The sequence below is a fragment of the Anas acuta genome, chromosome 19 (genome assembly GCF_963932015.1).
Source record: "Anas acuta chromosome 19, bAnaAcu1.1, whole genome shotgun sequence".
Classification (NCBI taxonomy): Eukaryota; Metazoa; Chordata; class Aves; order Anseriformes; family Anatidae; genus Anas; species Anas acuta.
Genome location: NC_088997.1, coordinates 5,833,712 through 5,852,150, shown reverse-complemented (window position 1 = coordinate 5,852,150; position 18,439 = coordinate 5,833,712). Strand labels below are relative to the sequence as shown.

Below are 18,439 nucleotides of genomic sequence, written 5' to 3'. Positions count from 1 at the left end.
TCCACAGAGCCTCTCAGCCCCCCCTCAGCCCTCTCAGCCCCCCCTCAGCCCTCTCAGCCCCCCCTCAGCCCTCTCAGCCCCCCCTCAGCCCTCTCAGCCCCACCTCAGCCCTCTTCAGCCCCACCTCAGCCCTCTTCAGCCCCACCTCAGCCCTCTTCAGCCCCCCCTCAGCCCTCTTCAGCCCCCCTCAAGCCCCCTGTTCTCCTCAGCCCCCCCTCAGAGCCTCTCAAGCCCGTTTCAGCCCCTCTTCAGCCTCCCTCAAGCCCCTTTAAGCCCCTCTCAGCCCCTCCCAAGCCCCCCCTTCTCCTCAGCGCCCCTCACCCGCCCCCCCCTCACTCCCTCTCCCCCCCTCCCCACGGCCGCGCGCGCAGATGACGCGCCTCCTTCCCCGCGTCCCCCCTGGCGCCGTCACGTCCGGTAGGTGAGGTCAGGGCCGGGACCGCCATTTTGGGTGGCGGGGCTGGGCGCGGAGCGGGGGGCACGGCGGGGCCGGGCCGGGCCGGGCCAGGCCTTGGGGGGGGGGGGGGGGCGGCGGCAGCAGGAACAGCAGCGAGGGCGGCCCCCATGGCCGGGCAGTTCGACGCCGAGGACCGGGCGAGTTGGTATTGGGGGCGGCTGAGCCGGGCCGAGGCGGTGTCGTTGCTTCAGGGGCAGCGCCACGGCACCTTCCTGGTGCGCGACTCCGGCACCATCCCGGGGGACTTCGTGCTGTCGGTGTCCGAGAGCTCCCGAGTCTCGCACTACATCGTCAACAGCCTGGGGCCGGCGGGAGGCCGGCGAGCCGGCGGCGAGGGCCCTGGGGCCCCGGGTGAGTGATCCCCTCACGGGGCCGGCCGTGCCCCCCTCAGCTTCCCCCCGGGGGAAGGGAGGCCGGGCCCAGCTCGGTGCCTCCTCCCGGGCTGCTTCTGGGGGTTTCTGTGAGGAATTGTGTCGTGTGGTGGTGCTGGGGGTGTTGAGGCAGGAGTTTGTGGGCAGCAGCCGCTGAGGGAGTCGGTTTGTGGGGTTAAACGTGCGCTGGGGTGAGCGTTGGTTCTCCCGACCCCAGAGTTGTGGTGCTCCACATGGACTTTTGTTTTAGTCAAGTTTAGTTACTGCACGGGGGGTGTCACCTCAGCTCGGAGATGGAAGTGTGGAAATGTCATCTGAAAGGCTGGGTTCTGCCAAAATGGTTTTGTGTTAGAGGACAGGCAGTAAGGTTAAACTTCAGGTCACAAACCAGAGCGTTAGGGGGAGGTAATTTAAGTGTTAGGAACTCCTCAGGAATGTAAAAGCAATTATTCCTGTAAACTAGATGTGAAGTTTTGGGTGCTCCCACGCACACCGTGTGTTGAAAGGGAAGATGTGATGTTATTTCTCATTGACTCAACATCATCAATAATCAATAATGCATCCAAATTAATGCTTGTGGAGAAGAAAATACTGACAGTTAAAAGGAAAACTGTTATCATGGGAAGCAGCATTTCTGAAAGTACAAGCATAACTAAATTAACAAGGGCTCCCAGCAGTGCGTAATCCTTAGATGTGCAAGTGAGAAGATTTAGTTAAAAGGCAGCAATATCCTTGCTTGAGTCATTACTGAAATTGGTAGTAGAACCACTCAGGCGTGCATGTTAATGCTCGTAAGATGATGTGGGCATATTCCTAGCAGCTCAGAAAGAAATCACTGCAAAGTTTTGAAGGTTGTGTGTAGGTACGGTCACTTTCTGTGTTGGGAGGATTCGAGGGTATTTGCTACATAAAGGATTTCACAGTCTCTGCACAGACCCTAGTTGACTAGGAAGGGGATAATCTGAATAAAAAAACAAACCTGTTGCCAGTAGATTTGCACCATTATGCAGTGATCTCTATTTCTTGGGGCAACATGTAAAATTGGCAAACTGGGGAAAGCCTGAAGTCATAGTATTTATCCAGGAACATACCACAGCTGCAGAGTGTACTCGAGTCATAAAAAGCTCCACGAGATAGCATTTAAAGGTGGCGGATTCAGCTGGAAATGAAATGGGGAGCTAAATGGTTTGCCACAAGACTTGTTAGATTCCTCCATTCACGACCATTAAGAAACCATTCACGTTGGTCAAGACAAAGGTTTATTTTCATAGGTTTATGAAGGTTGATGCTGGAAATGCATGACTGCTGTTGTATAGAGCAGATTAAGCTGCCAGGATTGTTAGTAGTGGAATCCCTAGAGGTGAACAACCCTGAAGTGTGTGTGCCAGTTACTTTACTTGGCAGTTGTTTTCTCTGGAAAGACAATGTTTTCCATGTTATTGAATGCCTGTGTTACTGTGATGCCACCTTGGTAAATAGCCACTCTAACTTTTTCGTTGTGCTACGCTCTTAAGCTCAGTAATGTTTTGTGGCATTCTGTGGGCTGGATTACGCAGTGAGCATTAAAACATTTTGAGGTTTTGGTGTTCTTTTTATAAATCACTTAATGCCCCTTAGGTAGTTATCTTCTGTTTTAAATATTTATCTGCTTTAGCAGACTAGCTGCTATTGTAGCTGCGTAGGCTGCTGGCACAGTAGGCTTAATCTATGTTAAAAAGTTTAATTATTTTTGGTAGGGTGTGTTTTTTTTTCCCCTGGATGTTATGAAAATAGGTGGTGCTTCACCCCTGCACCACAGATAATCCTATGCTGAAATGTTAGTGGTTTTAAATAGATGCCTTTGTGCTGATGCTGTTTTCTTTTCACACTTAAATGAAAGAAAGAAGGCGGGTGCATATGTATTAAATTACATGGAAAGTGTAAGTTTCTTTCAGAAAAACTGGGGAGGGGAATGTTCACCAGGGGAAGGGAGATGGAATCATTGGTAGAGGGTGAAAGATGATTTCATGTTTGAATAGGAAAAGTAATGCAGTAAAATGAGGTAAATGTTTGCAAATCATCATGCTTCTTATTTATTGTGGTCAAGTTGAAACATCAGGAAGAACAACTTCACTATGTTAATTACCTGTACTGTCTACTTTTTTAAGGTGATTTTCTTGTTAGCTTCAGTAAGCCTGTGTGATTCATGACTGCTGGAACGCTGCTGTGTGCAGATGATACTGGGAACCTAGCTTCTATACAATATGAATGCGCTGAGGAGCTTGGGCTTTCCTAATATAAAAAGCCATACTGTCACAAAAATTGGATCATTTCTTCAATTTCTGAAGTTTTTTTTTTTTTTCTAAAGCTAACTTTTGGGTAAATTTGCCTTTTGCCTGATGTGCTGTAGTTCCTAACTTCTTCCAGGAAATGTTTCAGAATAAGGAAGAAAGAATTCAACAGAACTTCCCAAAATAACTACATCTTACTGAAAAGTAGCCCATTAAAAGAAACGGGGTAAATCATTGAGGTAAAGGAATAAAAACAATCTGTTTCCAGTAGAGATGAAGATTAGTAATTGCATTGGAATTAGGGTATCATTTGTAATCAAGCATCACAGGCTACAGAAGTCCCAAACTAGACAAAGTACTTTGTGCAGGCATTAGCATGGCCATGGACAATAGAGAAAACATTCAAACACATCATGTGTTTATAAGTTGACATACAAGTCCAGGGTAAAAACGTATGATACAATTTAAAAGAAGATGCCTAAAATATGTAAAGACAGACTGGCTTCCTACTGAAAGTGCGATGTGATGAAGACAGAAACCTTAAAACCATAAGCTTTAGAGTTATAAATTTTTACTCTGAAGTAGGAAAGTATGACATGCTTATCAAAAACACCACCTTCTACAGTGTGTGCATTTTAAGAACATGCTTCTTGTGATTCTAAATCACCTCCATTATGATTTTTAAAAATTCAGGCTGTAATCGTATAATGATACCCATACTCTGCTCTTTATATGATGAGATGGCTTTAGATACGGGTGAGCAACGTGGTTTAACTTGGACACCTGTTTGTTTTTTTGGTATTGAGGTCCTAAAATACAAACTACTGGAAGCTTGGAAAGCGTAGGCATTAGGCATTTACTTTTCTCTCATCCTCTGATTGTCTGCAGAAATGGCAATAAGGATCTTCTGTGAGAATTTTCTTCTGAGACGCGTAGAGCTCTTCTCAGCAGTCGATGAATGAGGTTTTACTGTTATTCTAGAGCATTCATGGGTACTTGTTTGTTTTACTGAGGCATGAGGAGAGAGGTGCTTAAGACTAAGGGAAAAAGGTGTCCGTATGAGGGTGGGGGAAATGCACGGGCTTCAAGGTGAGTTTGTGTGTGCTCGGGTGTAGCTGGCTTATATCGCTGTGATGTCTTACTTTGAGCCTTGTATCTCAGCACCCTGAACACTAAGAACAGCCTTTCTCGCCCAAAGCATACTTTTGAAGATGGTGCACAGGGGCTTATGGAGGAGGTCTAGAAATGAAAATGAAAAAACTTCTATTCCTGTGAGGTCTTCCAAAGAAAGTTTACCAGAGCTTAAGGATCAACGGAGAATTGCCTAGTGGCACGAACACAATTGGAGTGTAGAGAGAAATGTAAAACCTCTGACATCTGATGAAGTGAGAAGCTGCTCTGTGGCTATGCCACCTGCCCACACTCTCGAGAAGTAGAGTATTAGGTATTTTATTTAGAAAACTTATAAACCATATTTCCGATGTGGGCACAAGGCCAACCCCAATATTAAAGTGTTTGGTCAGGAAGACACATGCATCATAGAGAACTGTCAGGGTCTGGATCTGAAACTTTAATTATGAACTACTTTGGGTTTTCACACTTTCCACGCCCTCTTGAGAGCAGAGGGTTCACTAGCTCTTCCAAGAACTATCTTGGTCATCTTAGGGAGCTGAGCAGTTCTGCTGCTGGAGGTGCAAACTGAGCAGCTATCTTCCCTTCAGTCATACAGAGCTGGGGAGAAAGGAAGAGAATTTCTAGTACTTGTTGCCCAGCTTTGGTAGGAAGTGACTAAAGTTCCTCTAGTAGCTAGGCTTACCTTTACATGCATTCTCCTCTTCCTGAGAGCCCCCAGAAGACGTGGACAACATGCTGCTAGAACTTGTGCCTCCAAGAAAAGTATTCCAAGATTGTGAAAAAAAAAAACAGCTCTACTTAAAAAAATAAAATATATAAATGCCTTGTTGCTGTAACTTCCACTTCCTTGTGGTAGATCTCACCTTAATTATTAGATTGGCATACAGGTATGGGGCATGTTGCAGTCCAAATGAGAAGCTGAAGAATTCCTCTGAGCCTAAAATCTATTGGTCTTTAAATTTTGTTATTCCAGGGAATGACAGGACCTTGAAGCTCGTGGTGCATAGAATTATTTCCCTGCTACGTAACTGAACATTGTTCAGCTCTTTAACTTCTTGCTGAACAAGAGTAGACGTAAAAAGTCTTAAACTGATGAGGAATTTATCGCTTGCTTGGTAAGGTGTAGTTGTATTTTATTTCCAACCTGTGCTTCTCTAACTGCGACTTTCAACTACTTAGTTGTTTTATGCTGAATTTAGAAGAAATTAAAAATGTCCAAGCCATGACCAGGTTGCTGTCTTTATTCTCTGGCAATTTGAAGTGAGCTCACGGATTTCTTGTTGCAATAGCCTTGTTTTCCAGACCTCTGATTTTTTCTGTGGATGCCTTCTGTTTTTAAAACCAAAATATCAGAACTACGTGTGGTGTTTTGGGAGTGTTCTCTTAGGGAAATAATGTGGCTCCTTTTTGCTGCTTATCTCTTTGTCCTTTCAAGGATTATTGTTATCTTTCTGATCTTAGAATGCAGTTGAAGGAGCTGTGTTCTCTCACTCCTCAATTGTGCAAAATATGTTTTGGAACGCTCTTTTCCAGGATACAGTACACTGATTTCAGTCACTCCCTCATACATAAGGCTTCAGTGGACTTTCCTCTTAGGAGTCCAACTTTGGTTTTATTCAGGTACATTTAGCAGCTGATTCAGGCTGTCATGCATGATTTCAAGAGGGCAAGAGTGATTTTTTTTTTTTTTCCTTTTTAAGACCCCCAAAACTTTGTTCATTCTGCTGATGATTTTGGTGCTGACACAGCTGGTGAATGTTACTTTTGAACTGCTCAATTCCAATGGTTTGTACACAGATTTTTCTGCATACACTTATTTTGCTGGAGACAGATCTCGGTCTTCTGACTGAATCAGTTTGCAGCAGGCTTTGCAAAGGTAAAACAGTGTTTCATATTCCTTAGTCATGTAAAGTTAGTTCCATGTCAGTGAACTTACCTACCAAATACTTTTTCCAGGCCCTTTTGGACATTGGAGATTGGCTTCTCCATGTGACTTCAAAGGTCTTTGCTGTCCTGGTCCTCTTAAAGTTTCTGTGGCTTTTTCTTTTGGCATAAACATCTGTGTAAGCCTGATCCTTAAAGGTTCACATGTGAAATAGCAGCAAATGCATGCTTGTGTTTCTGTCACCAGGGTAGTCTGAAATTTGATGTCTGTAACACTTGTTGCAAAGCATGGTTTTCCACCTCCAGTGGCAGTGCAACATTCCCAGATGGTGTCTTATGCTTCTGCAGTGAACTGAAGCTGTTTTAAAGTGGTGTAGGGATGGTGCTTGTCCAGCCAGAAGTAATCTCCTGTGAGACCACTGAGCTAAGAGCTGCCTCTGAGATGAAGTTGTAGAGTTCTTGCTAAGTCTAGAGCTGTAAGTTACATCTCATCAACAAAAGTTGAGGGGGTTTTGCTTCTTTTCAGCCTTAAGCTTTGAGAGAATGAGGTAGAATCTTACTCTCACTTTCCACGTCAGGTTCATGCTTCATACTGATGTTTACATTAGTTCTCTTACCTTTTGGTAAAGCCAGTTTGTTTTGTGGGTTGTTTTTGGTAATTTTTGATGGTATTGCTTTTGTTTTTTGGTTCGCTGCAGTTGTGCTGATACCTTCTGAAAGTCTTTCAGGCCTGTTAATGAGTGCAGATGTGCGTTTTGCAATGAGTTTGTTCTGCTTCTTTGAATTTTCTGTAAAAAGCTTCACTGACATTTGTGTTCCTTCAGGAACTTCAGAACTTATTTATTGGGTGTTTGTCTGTGTTGATCTTATTGAATCATCCCTTTTTTCTATTAGAACCCCTTTTTGCTTTCTTGAAAGACCTTCTTGTAATGTTAGCTTTCCGTGCTGACAGTGCTACTTTGAAAGGGGGGTTTTGGATCAGTGACAGCCTAAAAAATTCTGCTAGCTTTGTACTCGAGAGCTAAGTCTCAGAACTATTAGATATTCCCTGCAGAGAAACAGACTTGCAAAGTAAGCATCTCTTTCTTGCTAAAAGAGTTACTCATTAAAGCATAAATCTTTTCCTCTCCACTACCATCCCCCAGCCTTCCCCAGTTCTTCCCATAACTGATAAAATAGTGCATGGTGGAAATAGAACATCACACATGTGTTTTTCACCAGCTGAGCTTGAAGAACATAAAAATTAAAAAAAATAATAAAGTGCAGCACACAAATGGAAAATGGAAATGGTATTTCTAATGTCTTGAATATGAACATTGTATGTATATTTTACATTTTAATGTATTTGAGGTTCAAATTTATAGCTTGGACTCCATCTGACAAATATGGCAAGGAAACTACAAGAATTGAAATTAAAAGAATGAATTATGCCTATTATGAAAACATGCATTTTTGTGTTGCTGAGCGAAGTAGTTTCCTGTAGTGTCCATCCCTTTAACCCAAGATATGTTACCACAGGTAAATGACTGTTATTGCAATATTGTCCTTTTGAAATAACTTTTGAAACAAACAAACAAACTTGAAATTTATCTGTTGGGTCCACGTAACACTGGTGGATACAAGATACTTCTATTGTAATTCAGGAAGTTTGGCAGTGCCCAATAATTTGTTACCTGATTTTTCTGTTACTGACAAAATCGTTTAAACTAAAACTCCATCCTCACAAACAATATAGTGCTGCCTTTAATCAGAAGTGCATGAAAGAGCTGAATGTAATGTGTGTTGGTAGAAAATTGGCCTAATGCAACATCACATTTTTTATTTGTAAATATATTAGTCTTCTCAGGTGCTTAATTTACAGTTGTAATGCTCTCTTTGTTGATATTTTGCTTTCCTCTTTCAGGGTTGAATCCCACCAGATTTCGAATAGGTGACCAGGAGTTTGATTCTTTGCCACTTTTACTGGAATTCTACAAAATACACTATTTGGACACTACAACCTTGATAGAACCAATCCCCCCCCGACCCAGGCAGAATAGCGGCGTTATCCTCAGACAGGAGGAAGCTGAGTATGTGCGAGCTCTCTTTGACTTTAATGGAAATGATGAAGAAGATCTTCCATTTAAGAAAGGAGACATACTGAAAATCCGGGATAAACCTGAAGAGCAGTGGTGGAATGCAGAAGACTGCGACGGGAAGAGGGGAATGATACCTGTTCCTTACGTCGAGAAGTATAGACCTTCCTCTGCTTCAGTATCTACTCTGATTGGAGGTAACCAGGATAGTTCCCACCCACAACCACTGGGTGGGCCGGAGCCAGGGCCCTATGCCCAGCCCAGCATCAACACTCCGCTCCCTAACCTTCAGAATGGCCCTATTTATGCCCGGGTTATCCAGAAGCGAGTCCCTAATGCCTACGACAAGACAGCCTTGGCTTTGGAGGTACATAATGGGCAAAACTTAGCAAGAAGAGATCTGTTCAAGGGATTTCCCTTTCAAGCGCATTGTAGATCTGTAGGAATAAGAAAGGGAAAAAGCATTGTAATGCTGTTTTTGCATCATGAGTTATGGATAAACTTTTTTTTTGGAAATAAGTGACTCGAGTCACTTATTGACTAGAGTTTGACGATTGCATCATGTTTAGGTTACTGAACCAAAATTGTGTCTTTTGTCAAACATTTCTGTCATAAGTGTTTCCCCATCCATGTTTTCACTTCTGAAGTTTTTATTTTGGGGAGGAGGGTGAGGAAGCTGTCCATAAAGTTGTGTGTTGGAATCTGTGTTCAATGTTGCTTGCTTGGTCTTCAAAAGGTGTGCTGAGTTTTCTTTCATTCTGTCAGCAGTTGAAAAGCAATCAGTGGAAGCATTGATAGTCACTTGAAAATTATGCAGACTGAGACAACGATGATCACACTCAGGGTTTCATTTTTATATCCTGAACTCAAGCAGATTGCTTCATTTTTTTTTTTTGCTTTTGAAGCAGGAACATATATTACAGCTCAATAGGGAAGTGTCCTGTAAAGCAGTGATTGATGTAGTACGATTTGTAATAAAGCAGTGAGTTTGCCTAGGGTTGATTCACTTCTTGATATGATCAAATACTTGTACATGCCCCTTCTGTTTTGTTTTTTTTTTTTTCCTCTTAAAAAGGAGAACAGTGCTCTATCTCTACACATCAAATAGTTATCCCTGAAGTTACATTTGAGGAAATTGAGACCAAGGTATTCTAAGTGGCAGACCTTTGCCTTAGGATGATATGTAAATTGGATCCTTTAATCTAGGCTTTCTTTGAGCTAAAGGCTCTGGAATTTCCTGATACCTAATTGACTTCCTGTTTATATAACATTTTAAGTACTTGGGAAAAAACAGTTTCTGTGCTGAGTCAGAGCATCTCCTTTTCACTCCTAAATACTTTGTTTAATCTTGCTTAGCACAAAATGCACTTCAGTACTTCATCAGTGCAGCAATCATATATATACTTCTTTAGTACAGAATTGGCAAATTCTACAGAACCGATAGATAACTTGGGAGGTGTGAAGTTTTTCCCCACGTAGGTAAAATATATTGAGTTAGGATGTGTTTTATTACACTTCTGAATTGAGAGAGACAGGATACAGAATGGAAATTTTGGGGCTGAGAAATATGTATAGAAATTGATGCCAACTCATCAGATTTTGGGGAAATAATGCAAAGATTTTAACCTTCCAACTTTTATGATGTCTAAAATGTTGTCTCCTTGCCTCTTTCTCTGACCACCTTTACCCAGCCACCTCTGGCTCAAAATATATCTGAATGTTCTTGGAGACATTGGAGATTATGTTGTGGTTAAAAAAAAACACAAAAACTTTTGGTTTTCTTTCTAGATTTTGTTTTTAAGCTTTAATTGACCCCGCTGTGCTACCAGTATTCCCTTAAGCTTAACTTCACGTTTAATTTCATTGAAAGCAGTACCCCACCACACTACCCAAATCACACTTTGGTAGCACGGAGTAAAACAGGGAGAGTGAGAAAATCCTAGTAGGCTAGGCTGTTGTAAGCAACTTTGAGGGAAAGCAAAGCAAGATTCCTTATAAAGAACAGCTCGTGAGTGCTGCAGCTGATTTTCTGTTAGTCTGATCCTCTTCACTGAAAGTCACGTGTCTGTCAAGCATGCTGCACTTCGGAAGGTCTTTCCTGGAGAACGTCTCTGTCCTGAACTAATTTGCACTGCTGTGCTCTACTAGCTCCAGCTAATGCGCTAGATAGCAAAAGTCTTTGGGAGGGGGGAATTGAGAAGTTTGTGGGCTCTGCCCATCTGTGTGAGGTTGTAAGAAAGATTTATAGCGCCTTTCTACCCTTCTGTTAGAACAACGGTCTTCCCAGGCCTTGTAACATTATTGAAATACTTGCTCGTTGCCAGGTTGAATCTCCTGGTTAGGATGATGTATACCTGTCCTGCTACAGCTCCGCGATTAAGAAATGCAGTAATAATGGTGGTTCTTTATTCTGTGTTTAATATTGGGAAACTTGAGGCATTTATCACTGCTTCTAACTGGCCTTCCTAGCTTCTTTGCACCCTTAATTATTCAAATAACAGTGTTACTGAACTGCTTTAAACGTCCATACAGGAAAAATGTGCGCTTCATTTTTCCCAAGTTTTTCTTCATCCTGTCTAACAAAGTATTGTTTCTTGTCTTCTTTCTGTTTTGTTCTTTTTTTTAATTTAATTTTTATTTTTACATTCCCTTTCCCCTTTCACTTCATGGTGTTTCTTCTTTGTTTTTTTTAGAGATCTCTTTCTTTGACAACTTAGTAGAAAGCATTATGTAAATCTTTTCAGTCCATGTTTGCCCAGACCTCTTAATAATTATAAATCTAGATTTTTTTTCCTCCAAATGAGAACTCATAGCCTTAAATTGTGTAACATTTATGGGTGGGATTTGATCCCACTGTTTGTCCTAAGCAAATAGATTCTTAAGATCAAACATTTTTGGCCCAAACTGCAAACAAAATTATCTGTACCGTTAGATTAAAACTGACATGGTTTTGAAGAGCTTGAAGAAGGAGGATCAGAGCAAGTTATGTTTTAATAAATGTTATGGAAAAAAGATTTAGCAGAATATTACATTTATTTTGCTTGTTACAGGACCTACTGAAGGAGTTGTCAAGTCTATATTAGTTAAAAGAGGGTAGAAAAAGGGAAGATCTCTGGTAAACGACTCTGAGAGCGCTGTCCCCCCTTCCCCCCCTAACAGTAGCAGAACTCTACCATTCTGACCTTTCCAAAGAGGAGTACTTGGAATAAAACCACGGCATCCAAAAGTCTTCACATAAAGCTTCATTTTTGTTTTGAAGCAGCATATGGAATATATTTAGTTCTAAAAAGTCTCATGGGGACAGAGACAAACGTGGCCTTTTAGCAGGGTATAGTGCTTTCCTCAGGGCTTTGTGCTTGGTGGGGTAATGTGCAATAGACTAATAATACAGTAATGTCAGCATTAAAGGAAGAGAATTCAGAGGGAATAGCCACTTCTTGGCTAAAATTTGTGAAATTCCACCAGCTGAAATAACAGGTAGCTTTGAAAGACCTCTGTATTGTCTTCAGGAGAGTATTTGAACTATGAATTAATACACGGAATTTCCAAGCAGATCAAAAAAGGTCTGTAAGTCCTTAAGGAGTTAATGGAGCTGTTTTATGAAACTAGCATTTGTGAAATGACTCATGCTTAAAGTCAGTCCTGCTTCGGTAGTTATAAAGATAGCCATATATAAAATGTGAATGAAAGGTTGTATCAGAGAGAGAGAGGTTGCTAAATGGAGTTACTGTATTGGTAAAAAGGAATATATGAACTCAGAAGTCTCTGCTCTTTTAACAGTTATTAAAATGCAAGTTTCAAGTGTAGCTTCTTACAGTAATGAGAATTCATAAATGAGTGTCCTACTGCTGCAATTATCCTTAAATGTCCCTTAAAACCAAGCAGCACCAGGGTGGTTCTGGGAGTATTAGAACAGCATCCCATGTTCTAACTCATTTTCATTGCTCTGCTGAACACAATTTTTGTAGGTGAGTTTGTGATAAGGTATCTAAGATGAACCATATGAAGATAACGTAGTGAGTGAGGTATTCAGTGAGAGCAGAGACATGGTCAGTGTAAGAAAAATATCTTACAGATGATGAATGAAGTGCAACTTCTGCATGTTTTGTGACTTTGTGCGGGCAGAATTGCCAGTGCCACACTACTTGAAGTTTTCATATAATTCTGTAAAGCATAATTGGCATATTATATTACTTTTAGTACATCACAGTAAGTAAGCAGTGTGTAAGTAATGTTGGATGTGAACCTACAGGTAGAATATCTTGATCTTAGGTCTGTCAAAAACATTTGAAAATGGCTCCCACAATAAAAATGCTTGAACTTCAGTAAGGATGGGGAGAACGAAAAACAGGTAGGAGGGGAGTCTTACAGAAAATTAAAGCAATGTATACACACTTTAAATATTTAAATGTTACTTTGTTGTAAGTAGTGTTGTCTGAGATATATTAAGAAAAAGGTAAACTTCTAGCTTGGAAAATAAGACAGTAGGATGTATTCTTTTCTTTAATTGCTGATGCTGCCAGGGTATCTTGGACTGTTCAGCGAGACCGAAGGACAAGCTTTTTTTCTTTCCTACTGGGTTGGAGGTTATACACTTTGCTGTTGAAGGCTCATAGATGGACTGTATCCAGATCTGAAGCAATTTAAAATATCTCGGATAGTGTTCTCATAATGGCTCTGGTTAGGAAATAAGAGTTGCTGTTCCTAGTGTTGTTGTGTTTAATCTTGTCCTTACTAAATTATAGCTGACGTGTTGTTTTGGTCAACGGAGTATTTTTTACTGGTACAACCCCCCCAGTGATTATTAGCAGTAGCAAAATGATACATACTGCATGATTAAATTCCTAAAGAGCCAAAACTAGCATACAGAAGTCAAGTAAAGCTTCCTTTTTGCTGGAAGCAAATACATAAGAGGATTTTCTTCAAAATATGGTTCATTAAAATATCTATACTAATTACTACAAAAGTTTTTAAAAAAAAAAAAAAAAAAGCTACAGCAAGAATCCCCAGCGTGCCTCTCATTACCAGATAAGTAATCATTAGTGTTATGGGAAGCTTAATTAAATGTCCATGTAGTGTTTTGAATTTATGAACTGTTAAAAGCTATTTTGGCAAAAGATTGCAAGTGAATAAAACCTGTAAAGTTAATGGAGGTTGGTAGCATCTTAAATTGTTTTCCTTATTCTTCATTCACCGCCTGGAAAGTGAGACTAATGAGATCCAATTTTGGATGAATTGGAAACACAGTGATGAGCATGTATGCAAACTAACTGTATATTCAGTGAGTTTCTGGATGAAATGCAGTAAGGCTTGTGGCTGTGCCTTGAGAGTTTGTTTACAGCATTTGTAAAAGAAAATAGAGTTTATCTTCTCAAAAGCATTTTCTTTCTGTGACCTGGGAGGATTTCTGAAAAACATTGTGTTACTTGGACGTAAGATCATTGAGAAAATCCTAGACAGAGGGGTAGAAATGGATAGGCATGTTTTCAGAGTTGCAGGATTTCAAAATTAAGGAGCAGTTCAGCTTGCAGATTAGTGTTCACTTTTTACACCTGCAATCCCTCTTTTAATCAGGTTGATGTAGTACAAGCAGAGTGCAAGCCTTTGTCAAATCGGCCAGATCCATTTATGATGATAGCAGCTGATGTCAAGGCCCAAAAGTGCTGTGGAAGAATGGTGCTGGATTGCAGGCTAGAGGGTAGTTCTCACCTGGCCTAGGTTTGCTGCTTCCTCTTTATATTTTCTTCAGGAGTGAATAACATGGGGTGGTAGGCTGGTGTATCAAAAATAGTTACGACTAAAGCTATTTTCATTATAAAAGTGTATCTGGTACACTTGGGTGATGTAACACCTAATGGGAGGGGTAGCAGTTACTCATCTGGTGTGGTTTTATGAATTGTAACACTTGCTTATTTCTCATCCTGCAGGTCGGTGAGCTGGTAAAGGTCACAAAGATTAACGTGAGTGGTCAGTGGGAAGGAGAATGTAACGGCAAACGTGGTCACTTTCCATTCACGCATGTCCGCCTGCTGGATCAACAGAATCCCGATGAGGACTTCAGCTGAGTGTGGCTCAACAGTTGCGCTTGCAGATGGGAACAATCTCAACTTGTTTTTATTGCAGATGCCATCAAGACTATGTTTCGACAGATGTTGAAAGCAGTATCGCTTGTATAAGCGTTCTGATAACCTGCAAACCCCTGGGACTGAACACCACCATTCCTTAATCAAAGGTCATGTAATTCAGGGTACGACAGTAGATAACTCGTGTGTCAAGTGGCAGAACTAGTACATGATTATAGGTTGTAATGCCTGCTTATGTCCATGTGCACAGCAGACTGGACCTTGCCAGCAGCAGCAGCTGGGGAAAGCAGTAACGTAGATGTTATGATAGCGTTTATAGCTCTCTCCAGTCCTTTTGTTTATGTTGCTTCTTCCTCAGGCGATGAACATCAACCTTAGACAACTCAGTGTGTAGATAGCTTGTTGGGTTTTTTTCCACAAATTTATCCTGGAGCTTTCTCCATTTTTCTTCCATCCTGAATTCTCTGTCCTGGAAAGGCTATACAGTATTTTGCATGGTGAAGTAACCGTGCACAGTACAGACTTCTGTAGAGCACATTGGAGACAGCCTTATGATTTACAAATACGTACCATTTTAACGGTGAATGACAGATCAAATCAACCTCAGAATTCTAGATGTTGGTGGACACTAGATTGATTTCTTCAGTACTGTTGATGCTTCAAACGTAGCAGCTGATTTTAATTTAAAATTCCTATTAACACACCAATCTCTCTATCCACAAATACAAGGCTTATTGAAGTGTAAACATCCACACCAGTGCTGAAAAATACATGCATAGCACTTTAATGCATAGCTTTAAAGCAGTGTTTGATTCACTAAATATACTAAAATATTTACACTGCTTTCAGAAAAAAATAGATTGCATAGGGCCAGTTTTCTAGAATTATTCCATACCCCTATACGTTACAGTACAAATCAGTGTCAAAAGTGATAAACTGACAAACCAAATACTACTTCTAATTTAAAGTTACTCTGGGGACTCTTCTGGTTTAATTCCCATCTGTAAACTATTTGATAGTGAATTCATGAGGATTTTATTTTTAATAAACTAACGGAAAATACTTGTGTGCTTCTGGATTGATTCTCAAAAGGTGTAATAGAGTAAATATGGCTTCATAACTCTTAATGAAAATCAGTGCATTGAATAGGTGGTATTATGCGCTGCTTGTTGGTTTTTTGTTTGTTTGTTTTAAACCTGTTCTTCTAATTATCTGGTTTTCTTTAACATAAATCAGAATGGATTCAGTAAGTTTTGTAAACTAAAATTAAACACTGAAGTAACTACCCCTTGTCTGTACCCTGGATTGTTTTCCAAATATAGCACTCTAGTGACCAAACTTAAGCAAACAAATTTTGCAACTCTGACTACAGTGATAATCTCTACAGAACAGTTTTTCTAAAACAGTATCAAACTGCAAATGTTATTTTGGTTGATACAAAGCGTGTCACTAGAATGTCTCATTGGTTGTAAATGCTGCGAGGGCTAGTTCCCACTGCAAAGGCTATTGCTGCAAGTCACCCACCCATAAAACAGAATACTGGTAACACTTTACCTCAGAACTGTGTAACATGCTGGAAATGGTAATATTTCTGTTATATTTAAGTACTAGTTGCTTTACTTCAGAACTAATTCATCAGCAAGTCTAATTTTCAGGTAATGGGCACCTGATAATTCTGTAGACTAACGCCGATGTACATTAATCATAGTTTGTTCCATCACAAATCTCATCAGCACTACTAAAGATCATTAGAAAACTGACATTTTATGACAGTGTCCTAAAAATAACAGTAAGAAAGGAATTGCAGTACTATTCTAGCTTGGATCCCTATTCTGGTTAGGGCGATGTGCCAGTCTCTGATTGTGAGATCACTTCTGGCTGTGTAGTAAAACTAGTTTGAGGGGAAAAAAAAAATCAGAAACTAACACTAGGTTCAGTAACAAATTGGTTTATTTAAGGCTAGTTTGTATTTTCCTCTGACCTTAGTATTTACTGCAACTGATTTTTCAGTAGCTGCATTTTAATACGGATTTATATACTGAGCTTATCAGTTGCCCATATATGCTTATATTTTTCTTCAGGTTTTGCAAAAGAAGCATAGTGAACTCTGTTGTTAAGAGTAACACAGTTTGTTCTGAAGTATTTTTTTTTCCAATTGCAATTAACGAAAGCCCATACATTTGTACCTTTCCAATCAGCAATTATTTTAACATACCAAAAGAACTTCTTTTTTTCTGAAAGGAATTTTATTATGCAAATATTGCCTTTTTAATATGGCTTAAATTGAATCGTCAACTAGCAAATACACTGCAGAGTTTGTAGGTGTGTTTTTGTGAAGACTGTATAAATTGCAAATATTTGTACACTTTGAAAGAGCAAAAAAAAAGAAACTAGAGGAGTCTTAATAGCTGCTGTTGCACTAGAATCTGAAGTTCTTGTCAAGCAGTTTTTCTTAGTCAACAATTACATTAACACAACTGTTTTCCCCTGTTCAGTTCTAAGCTGAAATGTGATTTTGTTTCATAGGTGATAGAAATTAATGTTTGCATTTGTGCAAAATAGACATTTCAACTTATCAAGCTCTTTTAAAGGAAAATAGGGTAGGACACATGTTCATGAACATGTAGATTAAATCCTCTTGTGGCCTTTGTTTATCCTTCTATTTGTTCTCTCCCTTCTTACCAATGCGTGCAAAAAAAAATCATTGCTAAGAACGTTGGTCACAATCTTTTGTCTCTATTTGGCTGTGGTTTTGGTCTATTGTGCATAGGCAGGTGTTAGAACTAGAATAATCATTTCTAGAAATACACCGTGAAAGCAGAATGCTCAATTACACTGTGTTCTTCTGGTGCATTTACACATTATATCACACTAAAAGTACAACTGGCTGCTATGGTTTTTTAATATATATTTCATTTTGGTAAACCCCAGCCTTTTTACTAATATTTGACATGGTTAAATCTTGTTAATCTGTTTGAATTGTATTTGTTAATAATGCAAATATTTCTAATCATCTTAAGATTAAAACACTTCGTTTTTGTTAATGGTTTTGGGGAAGGATTCTAACCAAACCAGTTTGAAGAAAAATATGAACATGTGCCGTTGTATTATAACACTATCCACTTTCTTGACAGTTAAAGTCTTTTTTTATTTTTTTTTTTGTAGCATGTAATGTATATGTTCATAGTACGTGAAGTAAATAAAAGTATAGCCAAAACTTTGGCTTGGTGTCATTCTCAATCAACTGGCGTTGGAATATTTGCATATAGGAATATAAAAATAGAACGTCTGGTATTTCCATATTTTATTATTTTATTGACCGTGCTTATCTGAAAACAATTAAAGTCCTGTAGAAGGTCACCTGTAGAAGAAAGATGATCCAAGGTAACTAAAATAAGTTATCAACCAGTAAAATATTGTGGCCTTCTTTGAAACAGGGTGACTTTCTATAAACAGATGATTTTCTTGAGGCGAAGGGGAGAAGGAGTATTTTCTCTTGCCAGGAAGTTCAAGGAAAGCATTTGTTTTCTTGGTCACTACATTACAATTGTAGCTCCTCATATTTGAGTTGATTAATACTCCATTGCCTGGCTCTGACAGATAACTTTTTTGGCCAATGTTGTCTAGTGGAATCCTCAAGTGGGATGTGTTAAATGAGTAACTTTGCGTTTAGCTGTACTGTTTTCTTGTCATGCCTCCACACTATGAAGACTGCCTCAGATGGGAAAAAAAAAATCACAGCCAGAATTATTATGCTCAGTTTTACTCCTGGCTCATCTAACTTGTCTGCAGTGGAGCCACAAGCAAGATTACCTCTAAATTAGATTACCCAAGATAATTTAAAAGCTCACTACAGCTATCCTGAAGAGGTCCTATACACCTCTCCACAATTCCCTGACGGGCACATTCTCCTGATACTGGTATTTACAAACCATGCAGGACTAATGCAGAGAGCTATTGCTCATCCTTGCAGTGGTGATTTGCTGTTGCAGGAGTGGTTCAATCAATTTATGCAAATGCTGAGAGTGCAAAGAACAAGGCAAGGATTGCATCAGGAAATTCTGCTTTGAGTATTTCCCTGAATTAGGCTGTATACTCCTCACGCTTCACCAAATACCTGACCAATTTCCAAACATGTAATGCCACCCCTAACAACTGCATACAA

The 18,439-nt window shown here is 40.0% G+C and overlaps 1 protein-coding gene across 2 annotated transcripts; it reads left to right on the top strand.

Annotated features, from left to right (window-relative positions):
• The first annotated feature begins 446 nt into the window (after positions 1 to 446).
• Positions 447 to 17,496, top strand: CRK (CRK proto-oncogene, adaptor protein). Of its 2 annotated transcripts, none has more exons than XM_068656409.1 (3): positions 447 to 808; positions 8,020 to 8,388; positions 14,119 to 17,496. In XM_068656409.1, the coding sequence occupies exons 1-3, from the start codon at positions 565 to 567 to the stop codon at positions 14,124 to 14,126; spliced, it is 621 nt and encodes a 206-aa protein (XP_068512510.1). In that variant the 5' UTR covers positions 447 to 564; the 3' UTR covers positions 14,127 to 17,496. The 2 variants fall into 2 exon arrangements, with proteins under 2 accessions (XP_068512510.1, XP_068512509.1); XM_068656408.1 differs by having other exon boundaries at positions 448 to 808; positions 8,020 to 8,558.
• The last annotated feature ends 943 nt before the right edge of the window (positions 17,497 to 18,439 follow it).

Coding starts and splice junctions, on each gene's coding strand:
- CRK (XM_068656408.1), top strand. CDS start 565: ATGGCCGGGCAGTTCGACGCCGAGGACCGGGCGAGTTGGTATTGGGGG. Junction 809..8,019: donor CGAGGGCCCTGGGGCCCCGG/GTGAGTGATCCC, acceptor TTCCTCTTTCAG/GGTTGAATCCCACCAGATTT. Junction 8,559..14,118: donor AGACAGCCTTGGCTTTGGAG/GTACATAATGGG, acceptor CTCATCCTGCAG/GTCGGTGAGCTGGTAAAGGT.